Here is an 18658-nt window from a genome sequence, read left to right as displayed (position 1 = left end):
GATGTGGGGCTCAGGTACAAGCGACCAAAAGAGGTGAGATGTGGGGGACCTGGGGCTGGGGTGCAAGGGGATGTGGGTCTGGGATACACGGAGGCAAGAGCTGGGATACAGGGGGACATGGGAATGGTGTGCAGGGGCCATGGGTACTGGGATGCAAGGGGACACGGGACTGGGAGGCACTGGGATGTGGGGGAAACGGCAGTGGGGGTATGGGAGCTGGAGTGCAGGGAGAAAACAGGAGCTGGGCTGCAGGGGACATGTGGGGCTACAGTGCAGAGCAGACATGGCTCTTGCTGTGCAGAGGGGACAGGAGCCTTTAGCAGTGTGGGGCCTTGCATGCAGAGAGAATGGGGGGAGCTGGGGAGCTGGGGCGGAGACATAGAAGGGCTATAGGAAGGGGTGCCAAGGGGAGAGGGCATAAACAAGCTGTGCTATAGGGGCTGTGGTGCAGTGGAGAGGGCTGTGTCTGAGGGCTGGTTAAGCAGGTTAGGGGAAGGTGAGTTGGAGACAAGCTCCCTGGCCCATTTTGCCTGTGCTGTGCCTCTCCAAAAGTGTCCCAGTGCTACAGACCTACTAGGTCTGGACACCAGACTGTGCAATGATGCTGGGAGGGAAAAAGTCCCATGGTCCCGGGCACCGACTTGCTCTTTGCTCAGCACAATCCCTTCAGCAGGCTGAAAACTGGAGTGGGACTTGGCTGGGCAGCAGGAAGCCCTCAGGACTGGGGGGAAAGCTTGAGCTGGGGAGAGCAGAAGGTTGGAGGGCACTAAGGGGTTGGGGTCTGTCAGCAGTGCTGTGGGCCCTGTTGGTGCAGGGAAGGCATCCTGACCTTGGGGCATATTTCCCCCCAGCAGCCCACGCTCCAGCCACCCTTGTCCCATCTTTCTTGCAGGCAGAGCGCCCTGTGCCCTGCATGCCGAGCTCTCCAGGAAAGGGGAGTCTGGGTATGATGTGCACGGATGAGGGCAGCCCAACTGGAAGTGAGCTCATCACATTTCCCCAAACTGCCCTGACATCATTCGTTCTCCTTGGCCGCAGCTGAAGCACACGGGGTGACTCGTGGGCATGGTCCTGCGGGAGCACTGGGGCTGGGGATGAGCTCAGCCCCATCTGCAGCACAGACTGGTGCCTGGGGCCCTCCAAGCACTGCAGTGCTCAGAGCTGGGCCCTGCACTGCAGACCAGACCGTAGCCTCATTCGAGTCAGCCCTGCTGAGTCCATGGACCTCAAACGGTCTCAGGTCCCAATGCCCCCATGTACCTTTCCCCTCTGGCTCTGCTGCAAGGAGGAACATCAGCCGTGGTGATGTGGGCCCATCTCCACCAACCTGCCTCTCTCCAGAGGGCACTATACCCCCTCGGATGGCTGGAGTCCAAAGTCTAGACCCCATCTAGGCTGCTAAGTTGCAATTGGGAGAGGTTATCATTGGCAGAGGGCAAACCAGGCACCCAGGGTGCAGGGGCAGCATCCCCCGGGACAGCGAGTCCCTGAACTTGGTCAGTGCGGCCATGTTTGCCCTGTCCCACACTTGCCCAGGGCTTGTGCTGCTGTCCTCAAGGCAAAGACTATTCAGAGTTGAATCAGCCTCTCAGAGACGAAAATATCACTTGAATAAGTGATTTCACCTCAAGCTGGCACCTCACCAATGACACATTAGGGAAGAGCCAGGAGGAGGCAGAGGCCAGGCCAGGCTGAGAGGTGTCATAGCACAGATGTTTGGGCTGTCTGTGCCTCCTCCCAGAGCCATCTCCCACCTGCCTCCTCTCAAATGCAAGCTCTGCTGAGGCCCCTGGAGAGCTGCTCTGAGACCAGCGTGGCTGCAGGCAGTTTCCGCACAGAGCCTGGCTCTGGGGCAGGGATCTCCGCCTCGTGCAGGGTCTGCAGTGAGGCCCATGATCTGTCCAGCAGCAAAGTGGTCCATGTCTCTGTTAGAAGAGGACAGGAGAGTCCACCTAGGGCACAGATGGGCAGATGCTGTGATCCTCTTCAAGATACTCCCCAAAGGCGCTAGTCCTGGCTCCAGGGTCATATAAGAGCTCTGAGAGGCAAAAATCCGTCCCTGTGAGAGACATCTGTCAGCTCTGGGAACTCTGACAGGATGGCTGGACCAAGGGGGCCCTCAGGGTTAGCCTGCTTTGACATATGGGGAAGAAGAGGGACAAGAGACAGAGGCAGGAGGGACAACCCACGTGCCAAGCAGGCATGGGGTCACACGTGAAAGGCAGGGCACAGATAATTTGAGGACACCGGGCATCTCTGGACCTCATGGGTCTCTTTCACAGATGGCCAGATCTCAAGCCAGGAGAGATCCATCAGTGGGAACAGCCTTGTGCACAGCAGTGGCCAGGGCTTTCTGGCAAACTCAAGCCCAGAGGCTGCCAGGAGCCCAGGAGCTGCAAAAGCTGGCTGGAGACGCAGGGCTGAGGGAGGACCCGCTGGCCTGCCAGCGGCAGCTAGCACAGCCCCAGCCTGCCCTTGCAGAGGGCTGTCTGAGCCCTCCGGCTTCATGAACGGACAGGGACAAAGTGCATGGCAAAGTGTTACGTTCCTTCAGCTCCCGGCTCCTCAATTCCATGGAGCGGCAGCTCACATCACCTGTCTCTCTGCCCAGCACCGCTGCAGGATCTGCCCTTAGACCCAGGTTGGGATGCACAAGTCAGGAGTGATTTCTGTAGGGATGTCCCCCAGTGTTGGTGTCCTTGAGCCATGCACGGGGTATAGCCAGACAGGCAGGGGACACACCAGTCCCCGAGCCAGCAGGCAGGGCCAGGTGCTGAGGTCCCAGCCTGGTGAGGGGGACTCACGTGCACCATCGACCTGCCTGGGGCTGAGCTCTGCCGACCACCCTGTGCCCCCCATTCTGGGGGAGAGAGGGGATATGTGGTGGGAGCAGGGCCAGAGGGGGAGGCAAGAGCAGCGTGAGCAGAAGGAGGATGGGGCAGCAAGCAGGGAAGGGTCCCCCCACTGCCGGGAGCTGCCCCAAGGCCCCACATCCTCCAGCTATTCAGCTGCCCCACAGCCCCCAGGCACCCTCCTTCCATCCCAGCACAGTGGGGCCTTGTGTCACAAGTCACCACGGCCACCACGGTTCCCTGGCAACCCCGAGCATCCTGGCCAGGGTGGCTCTGGCCATGCAGCACAGGGGCCAGGTCAGCTATGGAGGCTGAGGCACCCCAGGCGGAGGGTCCCGCCGAGGGGCCCCTGGCCCCGGCTGACGAGGGCCAGGCAGAGCCCCCCCTGCCAGTTGGGCCCCCCACACAGCCAGCCCGGGCAGCATCTCCCACAGTGATTGAGGGTGCCCGGGGGGGGGCCCACTGGGAGGGCAAAGATCTGTGGGGCATGTACCCCCCTCTGGCTGTCCTGGAGGGCGAGGAGGTGGGAACGAGCTCCCAGCAGAGGCAGGTGAAGCCCAGGCAGCCCAGGGGCCAGAAGAAGGCGGCAGCTGCCGAGACAGGGGTGACAGGTACGTGGCTCTGCCCCCAGGCACCCCAGGCCAGCTCTGGGGTGGTCTGGAGATGAAGTCCCCCTCAGGGGAGCAGGACCCTGCGGTGGGAGGGTGGCAGCGCGGTAGCCCGGAGCCCCTCTCCCCTTCCTGCCGCTTGGGCAGAGCCCCCCCGTCCCAGCCCATCTCTCCCCTCAGCCACATCCCCTCCATCTGCCCGGTGGCCCTCTGGCATGGCAGCCCCTCTGCAGCTCCCCCCACATACGAGCAGACCCCATGGCCACAGGTCTGCCAGGTGGAAATGGGGGCAGACCCCATGGCCACAGGTCTGCCGGGTGGAAATGGGGGCCCCGCACTGCGGGAGGGCATGGGCCCGCTGCTCTCCCAGAGCCGACCCCAGGGAGCCGTCCCGGGCCGTGTCACAGCCACAGTGGCCCCACACATCCCTGCTCGCGCTCTCTTCGGCAGATGGCATGGCGCAGGCCGTGGTCCCGGCTGAGGAGGCCGAGCTCATGTCGGTGGCTAAGGCCACATGCTGCGACCAGTTTGGCAGGCAGGTCGAGGAGCTCTTCTACCTGGAGAAGGAGGCGGCCCTCAAGGCCCTGCGGACAGGCAAGCCAGTAGTGGGCACGGGGGAGGCACACGCTGTGGAGCAGCTGGGCTGCCCCATGGCCAGGCACCTCTCCCCAGCACGGGAGGCCATGGGGCACCGTGGGGAGAGCTGCTGGGCTCAGTGGTGCCCTTGGCCGCAGGCCTGTATGTGGGCTGGCGCTGCCCCGAATACCTGTGGGACTGCTTCCGCGTGGGCGACCGCTCCAAGTGCTTCTGCGGGCACCTGCTGAGTGAGCACCAGCCTTACGTAGGTGCGTGCGGGTGCCACCGCGGTGGGGCACCCCCCTCTCGCCGTGAGCACCCTGGGCTCCTTTCCCAGCTGGCCAGACCCCTCTGGGGCTGACGGGTACGTGCCGCACCACAGAGACGCAGGGAGCGGTGCCCTGCGCCGTGGAACGCTGTGAGTGCCAGAGCTTCACCTTCATCCCCTCGCGGGCCGAGGATGTGGGTGAGTTCTGGCTGCGGCGGCGGGTGCCTGCGGAGCTCTTCGCCTGGTGCGCCAGCTGCCGCTGCAAGCACAGCCACGAGAAGCACGTGCCCAGCGCCGGGCGCCCCTGCCGCGCCGCAGGTGAGGCCGCAGCCCCCGGGGGGGGCCGGATCCAGAGGGGCTGGCTATGACCACGTCCGCCTCCGCCCCCTCCCCAGGCTGCTGGTGCAAGAGCTTCGAGTCCACCTTCTCATGCGCGGTGTGCGACCGGCGCTGGGAGGAGCACGAGACTTTCTTCGAGACCACGGAGGCGCGGAAGCAGGGCGGCCGGCCCTACAGTACGCGGGGAGGAGGAGGAGGAGGAGCGGGGCTGCAGCCCCCCACACCATGCCCCCAGCTCTGCACCCTGCCTCCCACCCTGCCTCTCCTTGCCCCAGGAGAAAAATACCTGGTGTTTGCGGAGGTGCCTGAGATGAGGAACGCCGTGCTGGCAGGGAAGCCCAGCGATGATTCAGTGTACCAGGCCCTGCTGGCGGAGCTGCCCACCTGTCCAGCTCACGCACCGCTGCTGCCCTCCCCGGAGCCCCAGGGCCCCCTCGAGGAGGCACCCAGGGGCTCCGAGCCCCACGACACCCAGCAATAAAAGGATGCTGCAACACACGTGGGTCGCGCCAGCAGGATGGGCGAGTGGGGCGGCAAGGCTGCTGGGACCAGTCCCGACACGGGGATGCATCCTGGGGCCTCCATCCAGACCGGCGGGTCGCTGGTGGTGGGGACCTGTGGCTGGTGCTGCCCTGTCCCCCCACCTGCTCCACAGCCCTGCGGTGCCCGTCGCAGGCAGGACCTGGGATGCCCGGTGCCGCGTGGGTGCACTGAGTCCGGCTCGGCAGGCAACTTCTTCGCCCCAGGCCTGGAGTGTGTCACCCTCCTGCGTCCTGGCCCCTACTGCCCTGTGCCGGGGGACAGACGCCATCAGGACCGGCAGCCAGGCAGTGACGCATCAAGGGGGGATTGGGAGCAGTTCCTGGCCCGTCCGGGTCCCTGCAGCTCCCCCCGGTCCCAGCCCTGCCGCTCGTCCTGGTCCCGGTCCCAGTGCCAGTGCTGGTCCCAGCCTTGCAGCTCCCCCCGGTCCCGGTCCCGGTCCCAGCCCTGCAGCTCCCCTCGGTGCCGGTGCCAGTCCCAGCCCTGCTGCTCGCCCCGGTCTCGGTCTCGGTCCCGGTCCCAGCCCTGCCGCTCCCCGCGGTGCCAGTCCCGGTCCCGGTGCCAGTGCCGGTCCCAGCCCTGCAGCTCCCCCTGGTGCCGGTCCCGGTGCCAGCCCTGCTCCTCCCCCCGGTGCCGGTGCCGGTGCCGGTGCCAACCCTGCAGCTTCCCCCGGTCCAGGTCCCGGTCCTGGTCCCAGTCCCAGCCCTGCAGCTCCCCCCGATGCCGGTGCCGGTCCCAGCCCTGCTGCTCGCCCCGGTCCCGGTGACGGTCCCGGTGCCAGTCCCAACCCTGCCGCTTCCTTCGGTCCCGGTCCAGGTCCTGGTCCCAGTGCCAGTCCCAGCCCAGCCCTGCCGCTCCTCCCGGTGCCGGTGCCGGTGCCGGTGCCGGTCCCAGCCCTGCCGCTCGTCCCGCTCGCACTCCAGCAGCTCCCCGCGGTCCCTGCGGGGGCCGAGCGCCCTCCCGCCGGCCGCCAGGTGGCAGCAGCGCTCCGCGGCCGCGCCGCTCTGGCCGCCCCGCCCCCTCCCCGCCCCGCCCCGGCCGCTGATTGGTGCGCGGCGCCGGGACGGCGGCTCTACGGCGGCGGCACTTCCGGCGGGCGCGTGCGTCCGCGTGGGCAGCGCCCCGGCGTGGGGCCCAATCCGGCGCGGTCCCCTCCGCCCCCCCGAGCCCCTCCCCGGGGCCGCCATGGAGTTCCCGGCCGCGCTGTTCCCGTCCTTCTGCGGCGCCGGCCCCCCCGCGGAGGAGCGGGGCGCCGCTGCGGCGGCCGGCTGGGGCGAGCACGGGCAGGTGCTGGTGGGCGCCTGCCGCGGCCCGCACGCGGTGAGCCCGGGGCGGCGGGGGGGGCCGGAGCCCCGCGCCCAAATCCGGGGCGCCGGGGCGGGGGGGACCGTTCTGACCTGGGGTCCCTGCAGGCCGAGACGCCGTTCGTGGCCCGGCGCGGCGGAGCGGGCGAGAGCTGGGAGCCGGCCGGCGTCGCTGCTGCGCCCTTCCTGCCCCCCAACGCCGGTGAGGGCCCTGCGCGGCGGCGGCGGGGGGAAAGGGGCGCCCTGGGGCAAGGGGGCACCCTGCTCTGTCCCCCACCTCGAGGTTAGGGTTCCCGGCCCCGTCGGCCCTCGCATGCCAGTGCTGCTGTAGCAGCTCTCCCTTTTCCCCGCCCTGGCGGCGTTTGCTGGGGTGGGTGAGCTGCTCCCCGAGGTGCTGTCCCGTCTCTGCACCCCGTGCGGCTTCCCACAGATCAAGGCTTGCTGCCACCGTACTGCTCGGGTCTTGCCCTTTTCCTGCAGGCTGCTGGGTTCCCTCGCTCATGCCTCAGGACATCCTCTACCGTGGGGTCCTGCGCAGGAAGCTCCGCTCGGGCAAGTCTGGAGCTGCCCTCGACTTCACCAAGCAGGTAGGGCCTTGGGCGCTGTGTCTTGCTGAAGACAGGCCTGTTCTGGCACCCCAGATTGCTCTGGAGTTGTGCCCTGGGGCTGGGGGACGCGTCTGAGCACAGGTGAGCCTGGTCTCACCCCAGCGCATCCTAACCTTCGCTTTGGCCTTCCTGCGCAGTTGGGCCACTTCTTTGTGGATCACTCAGAAGATGCATTTGGCTCCCTGGGGCAACTGCTGCACAAGAACTTTTACCTGGGCAACGCCAAGCTGAGGGTCAGTGTCTTTCCGGGGGTGACAGCGCTGCCCCCGCCCCATCCCTTAGAGCTGCCAGCCCCAACCTCTGCCCCATCTCCTCCCCACAGAGGCAGGCCCGAGACACCACCATCCGGATGACACCCCTGGTTGAGGAGATCAACCGGCTGGAGGCCAGGCAGTGAGTGTCCCCTGCCCTGGGGGGCACTGGGGAGCTCCTGTTCTCTGCCCTGGCTCCCTCTGCCCCACGCTCCCTGCCCGGAGTGGGTGCTCACAGACCGCCTGGCCCTGCCCACCTGACGCTGGCTGTCTCCGCAGCGGCTGCCCCCAGCAGCACCTCACCTCCCGTGTCCGCTGGTTCTCCCACCTGTGCCGCGACTGGCTGTTCGAGGTGCCACTGGACCTGCTGGCGGACTGCGTGCATGACGAGCTGGTGCTGCAGTGGGCCAGCCTGCTCTTCGACGACAGCTCCACGGGGGGGGCGCTGGCCTGGCTGCCCCCCGAAGATGCGGGCGCACGCACGGGCCGCCTGGTGTACCCCAGAGGGCCAGCCATGAACCAGCTCTGTATCCTTCCCCCGGGGGTGCAGGGGGGTGTCCCCACGGTGGTTGTGTGCCGCACCGCCCTTAGCCGGCACCCCAGATTTCCAGGACGTGGTGCTGGGTGAGGTGCCCCGTGCCCGGGGCTCCCCGGCGCAGTTTGAGCTCAACGGACGCATCCGGCAGGTGGCTGCTGCCCAGGTGGACGGAGAAGGTGAGCGTGGTCCTGCAACTGGTCCCCGAGCCTCGACGGAGCATGGGGCACCCGGCATCCAGTCTTGGGCCGGGGAACCTCTAACCTGCTCTCTCCTGCCCTGCGTCAGGCTTTGTTGGTGTCCGCTCAGACTATCACTGTGGCGTTTGGAGGGTGCGGGGCAGGACGGGCGCTGCCCCTGCCCCGCTGCAGGTCATCCGCACCAGCGTGCCGGCCTCCTGCCTCACTGTCAGGTAGGCGCCGGGGGAGCAGCGTGTAGCGGGCGGGCTCAGCGCCTGCCTCTGTGTCCCTCCTCCCCGGGGCCGGGCGCTCCTGCCCCCGCGGTGAAGCCCTGCCCCTCTCTCGCAGCCCTCACCTCCCCGGGGAGCTGGCCGTCTGCACCCAGAGTGGAGCTGTCTACCTCTGGAGCGTCGAGACGGGGTGAGGCCAGGCGCGTGGGCCGGACGGGGCCAGCGCAGACTGCTGAGGGACAGCTCTGGCCCCCTGCTCCGCGCTCACCCCAGACCTGGCGGTAACGGCAGTGCCTTCTCCCCCAGGCTGCAGCAGCTCCGCCAGGACCCCCAGACCATGTTTTTCCGGGACCATTCACCCTGGCGCTGGAGCGACTTCACTGCCCACCCGCGGGTGCTGAGCTGTGCTGACCGCACCGGCCTGCAGTGCCTGGACACGCGGGTGAGCCTGGAGGGAGCAGGCAGGCGGTGTGTGGCCGTGTGGGCAGGCGGATGGCAGGAGAGGGCCTCCCACTCCTCTGTGCTCACAGCATCCTGCTCTGCTTTGCTCTTCCAGGCACCTGGGAGATGCCACTTCGATTTCTTCAAGGTGGGTGAGGAAGCTGGGTGCCAGCAGGGCGAGCGTGTGGTGCTGCCCCTGTACCTTGGCAGGGCCCACCCCTCCCAGCACCTTGTTGCCACCCAGGTGAGTCCAGGACACGGAGGTGGCAGCTCGGGGTGACCCCCATTGCTGTGAGCCCCGCTGAGCTGTGCCCCCTCCCAGTTCGCAGTGTACGTGATGGACGAGCGCTTGCCGCTGGTGCCCGTGCTGAAGTGGGCGCATATGATGCAGGACCCGCCGCTGTTTGCCCACGTGGTGCCGGGGGGCCCCGGCAGGAGCCATAAGCTGCTGCTTGGTGCGTCCCACACCCAGGAGCTGCTGCTGCTGCAGTACACGGGTGAGTGACAGGGCTGCGAGCAGTTCGGAGGTGCTGCGGGGTCAGGGCCTGGCAGAAAGCGGGGTGCCTGCCTCCCGTGCTGATGGGCACCGGGCTGGCTGCGGTGTGGGGAGCTGGGCTCACTGAGCACTGTCATTGCATCCTTCCGCAGGGGGCAGCAAGTCGGCCTGCCAGCTTGCCGGGCCTCCGCAGAAGCTGCACAGCATCTCCGGCTGCCTGCAGCACCTGCCCCAGCAGCTCCCACACCGGCACCAGCTGCTGCAGCAGCGCCTCGGTGCCCCGGCTGCCGGTGGGTGTCCCGCGCGTTGGGGGCATGCGCGTCCCGGGGGCAGGACATCATGCCAAGGCTGGCAGGCGATGCCTGGGCAGCCCCCGGGGGTGGTGGGGAGGGTACAGCCCTCGCAGGGCTCTGGCGGGCTGGAAAAGGCAAAAGCAAAATCCTGAGCGCCAGGGCAGGCTGGGGCTGTTCAGAAATGAACTGCCTGGGAGCAAGGCCAGCTGAAGTGCTGAGGGGCCAGGGGTTAGGGCAGCTGGGAGCAGTGGGGCTGGGCAGCCTGGTGAAGGGACAGTGAAGGGATCCCCTTGTTGCTGGCAGTGGCCTGACAGGGCTGGAGAGAGCCCGGGGCCAGGCTTTTCTTGGGGAAGGCCACAGAACGAGAGGCAGCAGCACAAGTGGCATGCAGGGAAATATCCATTAAATATTAGGAAATACATCTCCTGTGAGGGGCCCAAAGTGGGAACCTCCATCCGTGGAGACCTTCAGCCCTCTATGGGGCCAGGGCCTTAGCAATGTGCTGGAGGCTGGCCCCGCTCTGGGGGGCTTGGACCGAGCTGCTGCTGTCCTTTCCCACCTCGGTGACTGGTGGCCATCCCCTGTGTGTCCCCCCCAGGGCTGACAGCGGTGCTGCACGCGCAAGGACAGCGGGAGTCCCTGCTGGTTTTCCAGCTCTCGGAGGCTGGGGATGTCTTCTACCAAACCCTGAGGCACGAGGCAGCACAGCCCAGCACTGCCGACGGGGAGCACAAGGATGAGGCAGCCCCCAGCGCTTCCCCCGTGGTGGAGGCTCTGTGCGGGAGCGCTCCCAGCTCTCCACCTGGCTCTAATGGTGAGGAAGAGGAGGAGGAGACCTTCTTCTTGTCCAACCTGGAGGTGATTGTCAACGAGGAGGAGGAGGAGGAAGAGGAGGAGGCAGGCACCCCAGCAGCTCCAGAGGAAGCCCAGCGCCCGGAGGAGCCCTGTGCCCGCTGCTGTCCCTCGCCTGCTGTGCCCAGCCCCGCTGTGGCCCTGCGGTACCGCCGCTGGCTGAAGGCGCTTTTCAGGGACCAGCAGGAGCTGCCGCAGCAGGCAGCGGGCCGGGCACCCCCCACCATCAGCCAAAAGCGCCTCTTCACGAGGCAGGACCTGGGGCCGCCGGCCGGGCCTGGCACCGGCACCCTGCACGCGTGGGCCCGCCAGCAGCTGCGGCGCGCCATGCGGGAGCGGGGCCGTGTGCGACGTTGGCACCCGGCGCCCGCCCCACCGCCCCCGCCGCAGCCCGTGGATCCGGCGGCGTGGCCCGATGCCCTGAGCACCCGGCTCACAGCCGCCTGGGCCGGGGACTGGAGCCACTGGTGGGAGGAGCGGCTGGGCCTGAACATGGCGCAGAGGCAGCGGGCGCTACGGGAGCGCCGGCGGCGACAGAAGCGGGCACGGGGGCACCGCAGCCTCTCGGCCAGCTTCACCTCCTCCGTCACCTACCAGTCGGAGCTGTCGGAGCTCAGCGACGGGCCGCCAGGCCCAGGCCCCCCACTGTCTCCTGGGCACCCCGACGCGCTGCCCCAGGTGCTGGCGGAGGTCTGGGGGGGCTCCCCTCACCACCCCCCACCCTCAGCCGAGCCCCTGCTCTCCTCGCAGACGCTGCGCTCCCGGGGCATCCCCAAGGAGCGCCGCAAGACCCTGCGTGACTACCTGGCCGTGTGCGCAGACGGTGCCCCTGAGACGCCCCCCGAGCCCCCTGGCAGCCAACCCTGCAGCCAGGGGGGGCAGCTCTGCATCCCCTCCTCGCAAAGCCAGCTCTCGGGCTCACAGCCTCGCCGCAAGCGCCCCCGCATGGGCTTCTGAGCCCCTCCAATAAAGCGGTCGTGGGGCAGCGTGGCTGTGCAGTGTCCTTGGGGGGACCCATGTCCTGATGGGTGCCACCTTGGTGCTGGGACCTCTGTGGGAGCCCCCTCCTCCTGTGGAAGAAGCTGCCCGCCTGCCTCCTTTCTGCGTTAGGTGCCTGCAGCAGCTGCGAGGCACCCTGTGCCGCGCCTGTACTGCTCGGCGCTGCCCCACGGCGATCGCGCGTCACGCGTGGGGCGGTTGGAGGAGGGTGCGCGGGTACTTTAAGGCGCCCGAGGCAGGCCTGAAAGTGGCAGCCGCAGGAGCCAATGGGGATGGCGGGGCGGGCGCGGACCTGCGGCCATGGCGGCGCTGGCGCGGGGCCTGGTGCGCGCGGGACCACTACGCGCGTGGGGGGCGCGCGCGGGGCAGGTAGGCGCGGGTGGGGGAGCACGCTGGCCACCCGCGGCGCCTGCGTGGGCTCCCGCGGGGGGCGCGGGGGCCGTCGCCGTGGCCGTGCAGTCGCATAGCAGCGGGCCCGCGGGCTGCCCGTGCTGCCCCGCCGTGCACCTGGCACGCGTGTGTCCGCACCCCCCGCCCCGTGCACCCGCCCCACGCTGCCATCTGCACGGCCCCGTCACTCGTGGGCCAGGCCTTGGCCTGCCCGCGGCTGCCTGCAAGCCCTCACGGGCCTCTCCTTGCAACCCCGGGCATGCATTGCCCTGTGAGCCCTTGCATGCAGCCCTATGCATGCGGCCCCTCTGCAGCCCCACACATGCAGCTCCTTACATGCAGCCCCTGCGGCCCCTTTCACACCACCCCTTACATGCATCCTCCTGCAGCCTCTTGCATGCATCCCCTGTGACCCCTTACATGCATCCTCCTGCAGCCTCTTGCATGCAGCCCCTGTGACCTCCTGCATGCATCCCCCATGCCCCCTTGCGTGCATGCCCCCACCAGCTCTCCCACGCACGCCCGGGGCCGTGGGGTCCCTGCGCCTGGCAGGCCGCTGTAAGGCTCCCCCATGCCTCTGTGCCCTAGAGGTGGTACACGGTGCCCGGCGGGCAGGACGGGGAGGTGGGCAAGGCCCAGTGGGCAGCGGCAGCGGGCGAGGAGCAGCCCACCATCTTCAGCAAAATCATCGCCCGCAGCGTGCCCGCCACCGTGCTCTACGAGGATGACAAGGTACCGGGGGGGTGGCGGTGGGGTGGGGGGCTGCACCCGAGGGTGCCCGGCTCACCCTGCCACGCTCTCCCGGCAGTGCATGGCCTTTCGGGACGTGGCCCCGCAGGCGCCCGTCCACTTCCTGGTGATCCCCAAGCGGCCCATCGCCCGCATCAGCCGCGTGGGCCCCGAGGACACCGAGGTGAGCACGGCACCCACCGGGGGGTGGCCAGGGGGGCGATGGCGGGGCCAGCGCTGACCCTCTTGCTCCCAGCTCCTGGGGCACCTGCTGGTGGTGGCCAGCCGCACGGCACAGGCGGAGGGACTGGCCCGCGGCTACCGAGTGGGTGAGTCGGGCGCTGCCGGGTGCCCCGTTGCAGCCCATCCCCCACCCATCCCCATTAACCCCCCCCTAGACGGGGGGCCCTAACCTGCTCTTTCCTCTCCCGGCAGTCATCAACGACGGGGAGCACGGCGCCCAGTCCGTCTACCACCTGCACCTGCACGTGCTGGGCGGGCGGCAGCTGGCCTGGCCGCCGGGCTGAGCCTCCCCGAGCCCCCCAATAAAGCGTGACCGGCCTGGGCCAGTGCCGCCGTGCAAAACGCACACGTCTGCATCAATGTATATGTGCACCGACGTCAGGCGAGCACACACACGCGTGTGCTGCATGCAAAAGCACCCACGGGCGTGCAAAGGCGCCCGCGCGGCACCGGCGCCTGCGCTCTCCCTGCCCCGCGCCCCCCGCCCCGCCTGCCCGCTTGGCCGCGAGCTCGGGGCCGGCGCTATATTTAGCAGCGGGGCCGGGGCTGGCGCTGCGCGCGGCCCACCTGGCACCGCCACCGCCGCCGCTCGGGAGAGGGTGGTGCCGCCGCCAAGGCCGCCTGGGCCCCGGCCAGCCGCGCAGGGGACCGCAGCCCGCCGCGCATAATGTCGGGTTTGTTCGGCCCCGGCCCGCGCCTCGGCCCGCCGGCGCATGGGGCCGCTGCCGGGCTGCCCCGAGCAGCCGTGCAGAGCGGGGTCCCGGCGAGGGGGCTCCTTGCAAAGCCGGTGCCCCCCGGGCCCCCCGCCACAGGGCTGGGAGCAGCCCTGGGCCGGCACTGCGACACGGGTGCAACCGCAGTGGCATGCACAGCCCCCCGCCCGCCCCTCTCTGCCAGGCTCTGCTGAGCCCCCCCCCTCCTTGTGGGGTGCCCCACGGCACCAGACCCCCCCAGCAGCTGGGCAGGATGCAGAGGCCGATCTCGGTGCTTGCCAGTCCTCAGGGCTGGCGGGGCCGGGAGGGGAAACAGCTCCTTGCCCCCAAATCGGGTGCAAAAGTTGGTTGAAACGATGCCCAGGGTGCTGCAGCTGGGTCCCTGCAACTCCTGCCTGGCGACCGGCTTCCGCATCCCTGCGAGACCGGCGGGCACAATGTCCTGGGACCAGCCTGTCCTCACCCCCCCCCTTTTATTTTTGCATGGGGAGTCTGGGTGCAAATTGACTTTCGAAACCCCAGCTGGACATTGCTCCTTCCCTGCTCCGGTGATGGGAGTGTGCTGGCCAGGCTGCCACCGCTCGCAGGGCACGAGCGTCACCTTGAACCAGCCTGGGCTCGCACCCCTCCGGCTCGCTGCCCTCACCCGGGAGGGGGGCTGGGGGTGTCCGAGGCCGCGGTGGCCCACGCTGGCTCTTGGTGCGTCCAGTGAAATGCCCTTTAGCAGCATTTTGCTTTTCAGTCTTTTCTCCTGGCTGGCCCGGTCTTGTAACAAACTGCTGTTTGTGAGACGGGCTCTTCTGAATGTATATATATATATATATAATAACTGTAATTGGATTACGCACCACGTCCCCGTTGTGCCCCTATCTCTGTAATTACTGGCTTGGATTGTAGTCACGAAGGGCCAGTGCCGGGAACTGCTCTTGCCTTAGCTCGAGCTGGGGCTGGGTTTGGGGCTACACCTGGATGTGGGCCAGAGCAGCACTGCCTGCACTGGGCGCCTTGGGAGCCACACGTGTTGTGCTTGGAGATCCCGAGGATAGGGTGGGGATCCCGAGGATGGGGCGCAGATCCCAAGGAAGAGGTAGAGCTCCTGAGGGTGGGGTGAAGATCCCGAGGATGGGGTGAAGATCCCAAGGATGGGATGGAGATCCTGAGGATGGAGTAGAGATCCTGAGGCCAGGGTGGAGCTCCTGAGGACGGGGTGAAAATCCCAAGGATGAGGGAGAGATCCTGAGGCCAGGGTGGAGCTCCTGAGGATGGGGTAAAGATCTTGAGGATGAGGGGGAGCTTCCAAGGATGGTGTGCAGATCTCGAGGATGAGGTGGAGCTCCTGAGGATGACGTGAAGATCCCGAGGATGGGGTGGAAATCTTGAGGATAGGGTGCAGATCCCAGACACAGGCAGGCCTCCCTGGGAGCTGGTGGGACTGAGCGGCGCCACGCACAGGAGGGCAGCAGTGGATGGGTGGCTACACAAATGGCCAAGGCACTGCAAGGGTTTTGTGGCAAAAATTCGGGAGGACTCGGGGCCCAGCACAAGGCCAGCAGTGCAGTGGGGCTGCAGAAGGGGCCCAGCCCAAGGTGCCCAGCGCACGGGAGCTGCAACAGCCTCTGCAGGCAGCCGCTCCAGGGCATCACCCCCGGGGCTCGGCGAGGGCGGCGACTGGAGATGAGCGGCGAGTGCTGCGCACAAGGCAGCTCTCAGTGCAGAGAGCTCCCGCAGCCGTGCCAAAAAAGGGCACGCGCTGTGCAAACACCGCCGGCGCACTGAGCCGCGCTGGCTGCTCCGGGGCGGGGAGGTCAGAAACACAACGCTCGCGCGTGCCCCGACTGCCCCGGAGGCGCAAAGCCTCTGTGGGGACCACGGTGCAGTGGCTCCAGCGGGAATTTGGGGCACGCGGTGCCACCCAGGCGCGCTCCCCCCGGCTCGCCGGGCCTCAGCACCGTGCCGGGCCCCGCGGACGGCGAACGCCGGCGCCCGAGGTCAGGCCAGGAGCGTCTGCAGGCGCCTTTCGTCCTTGGCCGCGTTGGTTTTGTCGGTCCCCAGCTGAGCCTGCCCCTCGCAGGCAGCCCCGGGGCTCCCGGCCCCACAGGGTGCAGCTTGGGGCTGGGGCCGTGGGACTGGCTGGGGAGCAGGGCTCGGCGCGTGAGGGGCGGAGGGTTGTTTTCGTTCCTTAGCCAGGGACTATCGCAAATGACGCAAGTTCCCAAAAGAGCCGGGCAGGGGGGGCGCGGGGGGATGTGTCAGCTGGCGCCGGGCGCCCCTGCCGGCTCCAGCAGCTCCAGCGGCAGCCAGAGCTGCTGCCCCACAGCCCTCCCGCCCCACAGGTGCTGCCCCACGGCCGTCCCACCGGGGTGCCGACCCCCAAGGCTGCCGCCCCACGGCTGTCCCGCCGGGGTGCTGATCCTCAGGTGCCACCCCATGGCCATCCTGCCCCCTGGACTGTTGCCCCACAGCAGTTTCGATGGGGTGCCAACCCCCAGGTGGCGCCCCACAGCTTGTCCTGCCAGAGCGCTGACCCCTGGGTGCCACCCCACGGCCATCCTATGGGGTGCTGAACCCCAGGTGCCGCCCCACGGCCATCCTATGGGGTGCTGATCCCCGGGTGCCACCCCATGGTCATCCCGCCCCCTGGACTTTTGCCCCACAGCCATCTCGATGGGGTGCTGATCCCCAGGTGCCGCCCCACGGCCATCCTATGGGATGCTGAACCCCAGGTGCTGCCCCACGGCTGTCATGCTGAGGCGCTAACCCCTAGGTGCCGCCCCATGGCCATCCCATGGGGTGCTGACCCCTGGACTGCCACCCAACAGCCGTCTCGATGAGGTGCCAACCTCCGGGTGCCACCCCATGGCCATCCCACCCCCTGGACTGTTGCCCCATGGCCATCCCACTGGGGTGCCGGCCCCCAGGGCTACCACCCCACGGCCGTCTCGATGGGGTGCTGACCCCTGGGTGCTGCCCCATGGCCCTCCCACCGGGGCACTGACCGAGGCCGAGGCAGGGCCGCCTTGCTGCTGTGGTGCCCAGGGTGCCCCCGGGGGCTCAGGCATGGGGGGCAGCCCGGGGCCAGCCCGGGATCGGCTGCTTTCGGGGGGCGATGCTTGGACCCCGTGCAGCCGGCAGGGCCCGGGGCGCCCAGCGGGGCCGCGGCTGAAGGCGCTGCTTGTTGTTATAAATATCCCGCGCGGCCTCGCCGGCCCTGCGGGCGCTGGCCGGGCCCCAGGGCTCCTCCCCGGCCCCGGCCCCTGCCGCCACCGGCTCCGAGCGCCCGGGCCCGGGGCCAGGCCCCACTCCCCACGGCCGGGGGGGCAGCGCGGCACCCGGCCTGGCCCCGCCCCTTCGCCCCTGCTGCCCCCTGGCCCCGCCCCTGTGTACCGTTCCTGCCCCTGGCCCCGCCCCCTGCCATGGCAGCCTAAGCGGGTGGGGACAGGGGGGACCCCCGCCCCCTCCCGCCGCGAGGCTCTCCGCCAATGGGAGGAGCTGCCGCGCTCGGACCCGCCAATGAGCTTGGAGAGTTGGGGGGGCGGGTCCGGGGCGGAGGATGTTTACCGTCTCCATGGAGATGGAGGCGGGGGGGGGGGGTTCTCTCCTCCTGCGCGGGAGCAGGAGCGGCGGGGTCCCGCTATGGAGCGGGGAGCGCGGCGGGGGCCCAAGACCCCCCGAGGGTGGGGCAGGGCCTGGGGGGGGGACCTTTGGGGTGCAGGGCCATGGAGGGGCACTTGGGGGGCAGGGCCCGGGGAGGCTTTAAGGGATGCAGGGCTTGGGGGGCGTTTGGGTGATGGGGCACGGGGGGGGGTTGGGGTGCAGGGCCGGGGGGGCACTTGGGGGGCAGGGCCCAGGGAGGCTTTAAGGGATGCAGGGCCTTAGGGGGGCATTTGGGGCCATTTGGGTGATGGGGCCCTGGGGGGGGGAATTTGGGGGGCAGGGCTATGGGGGGCACTTGGGGGGGCAGGACGAGAGGAGGCTTTAGGGGATGCAGGGCTTTGGGGGGCATTTGGGTAATGGGGCCCTGGGGGGGGATTTGGGGGGGCAGGGCCATGGGGGCAGGACCCAGGGAGGCTTTAAGGGATGCAGGGCATTTGGGGGGCGTTTGGGGGGGACAGGGCTTGGGGATGACCTTTGGGGAGCAGGGCCATGGGGGGGGGCAGTTGGGGGGCAGGGCCCAGGGAGGCTTTAAGGGATGCAGGGCCCTGGAGGGCGTTTGGGGGGGGCAGGGCTTGGGGATGACCTTTGGGGTGCAAGGCCATGGGGGGGTCAGTTGGGGGGCAGGACCCAGGGAGGCTTTAAGGGATGCAGGGCTTGGGGGGCATTTGGGTGATGGGGCCCTAGGGGGGGGAATTTGGGTTGCAGGGCCGGGGAGTGGCACTTGGGGGGCAGGGCCCGGGAGGCTTTAAGGGATGCAGGGCCTTGGGAGGTGCTTGGGGGGGCAGAGTCTGGGGGGGAGAATTTGGGGGGCAGGGCCATGGGGTCAATAGAGGACATGGGAGCCTGGGGGGCACCGGGCAGACACTGCGTGGGGCAGGGTGCTGTGCCTGGGGGGCCTCTGTGGGGCAGAGCCCAGCATGGGGAGGGCTCCGGGGCTTGGGGAGGTTGCGGGGAGGGGATGGTGGAGGGGAAGATCACCCCCGCAGCAGAGACCCGGCAGCCTCAAGAGAGGAAGCAGCCCCTTGCCCCCCACTGCGGAGGGACACCCGGGAGGCACCGGGGTGGGGGCACGGCGGTGACACCGCAGGGGGCCTGACCCAGGGACCGTGTCCTGTCCCCACGCGCAGGGTGGCCCTGACAGGCCAGGTACCTCCCCCACGCCACGGGGAGGGCATGGCCGGCGCCCCCGGCGGAGGGCCCGTGCCCCAGGCAGCCACGGAGAAACCATCGTGCCACGGGGAGCCACCCGGGACAACCAGTGAGGCCGAAGCCGCAGCGGTGCCCCCCGAAGAAGTCGGTGAGGGGCTCGGGGACAGCTCACCCCAGACACCCCCCGTGCCCGCGTGGATGCCCACAGAGCAGCCCGCACCCCGGGGCAGCTGCTTGGTCCGCAACTGGCAGGAGGAGGTAATGCCCTGCCGCCGGCTCGGAGGCGCGAAGCGGTGAGAAACGGTCCGAGTCAGCGTGCTCACTGTGGGCCTTGCTGAGGCAGAGTGGCCCCCCCATGCCATCAGTCTGCACCAGGCCCGTCTGTCCAGTGCCGGCCCCCAGCCTTGCA

The 18658-nt window shown here is 68.8% G+C and overlaps 2 protein-coding genes across 4 annotated transcripts; both read left to right on the top strand.

Moving 5' to 3' along the window:
- The first annotated feature begins 6231 nt into the window (after positions 1–6231).
- On the top strand, positions 6232–11357 carry LOC135324180 (TATA box-binding protein-associated factor, RNA polymerase I, subunit C-like). 2 transcript variants are annotated; one of them, XM_064499897.1, is made up of 14 exons: positions 6232–6503; positions 6596–6689; positions 6968–7074; positions 7233–7328; positions 7418–7488; positions 7626–7873; positions 7950–8060; positions 8170–8293; positions 8409–8480; positions 8597–8732; positions 8847–8975; positions 9054–9228; positions 9380–9517; positions 10119–11357. In XM_064499897.1, exons 1-14 carry the CDS (start codon positions 6369–6371, stop codon positions 11327–11329), a joined length of 2847 nt encoding a protein of 948 aa, XP_064355967.1. In that variant the 5' UTR covers positions 6232–6368; the 3' UTR covers positions 11330–11357. The 2 variants fall into 2 exon arrangements, with proteins under 2 accessions (XP_064355967.1, XP_064355968.1); XM_064499898.1 differs by lacking the exon at positions 7233–7328.
- Positions 11358–11622: 265 nt separating this feature from the next.
- On the top strand, positions 11623–13079 carry LOC112993619 (uncharacterized HIT-like protein Synpcc7942_1390). Of its 2 annotated transcripts, none has more exons than XM_064499899.1 (5): positions 11623–11740; positions 12350–12493; positions 12570–12674; positions 12747–12819; positions 12926–13079. In XM_064499899.1, exons 1-5 carry the CDS (start codon positions 11672–11674, stop codon positions 13015–13017), a joined length of 483 nt encoding a protein of 160 aa, XP_064355969.1. In that variant the 5' UTR covers positions 11623–11671; the 3' UTR covers positions 13018–13079. The 2 variants fall into 2 exon arrangements, with proteins under 2 accessions (XP_064355969.1, XP_064355970.1); XM_064499900.1 differs by having other exon boundaries at positions 11636–11695.
- The last annotated feature ends 5579 nt before the right edge of the window (positions 13080–18658 follow it).

This window comes from Dromaius novaehollandiae, chromosome W, assembly GCF_036370855.1.
Source record: "Dromaius novaehollandiae isolate bDroNov1 chromosome W, bDroNov1.hap1, whole genome shotgun sequence".
In the NCBI taxonomy this organism is placed as follows: Eukaryota; Metazoa; Chordata; class Aves; order Casuariiformes; family Dromaiidae; genus Dromaius; species Dromaius novaehollandiae.
Note: the sequence above shows the minus strand (reverse complement) of the source record. Positions and strands in the feature narration are given on the sequence as shown.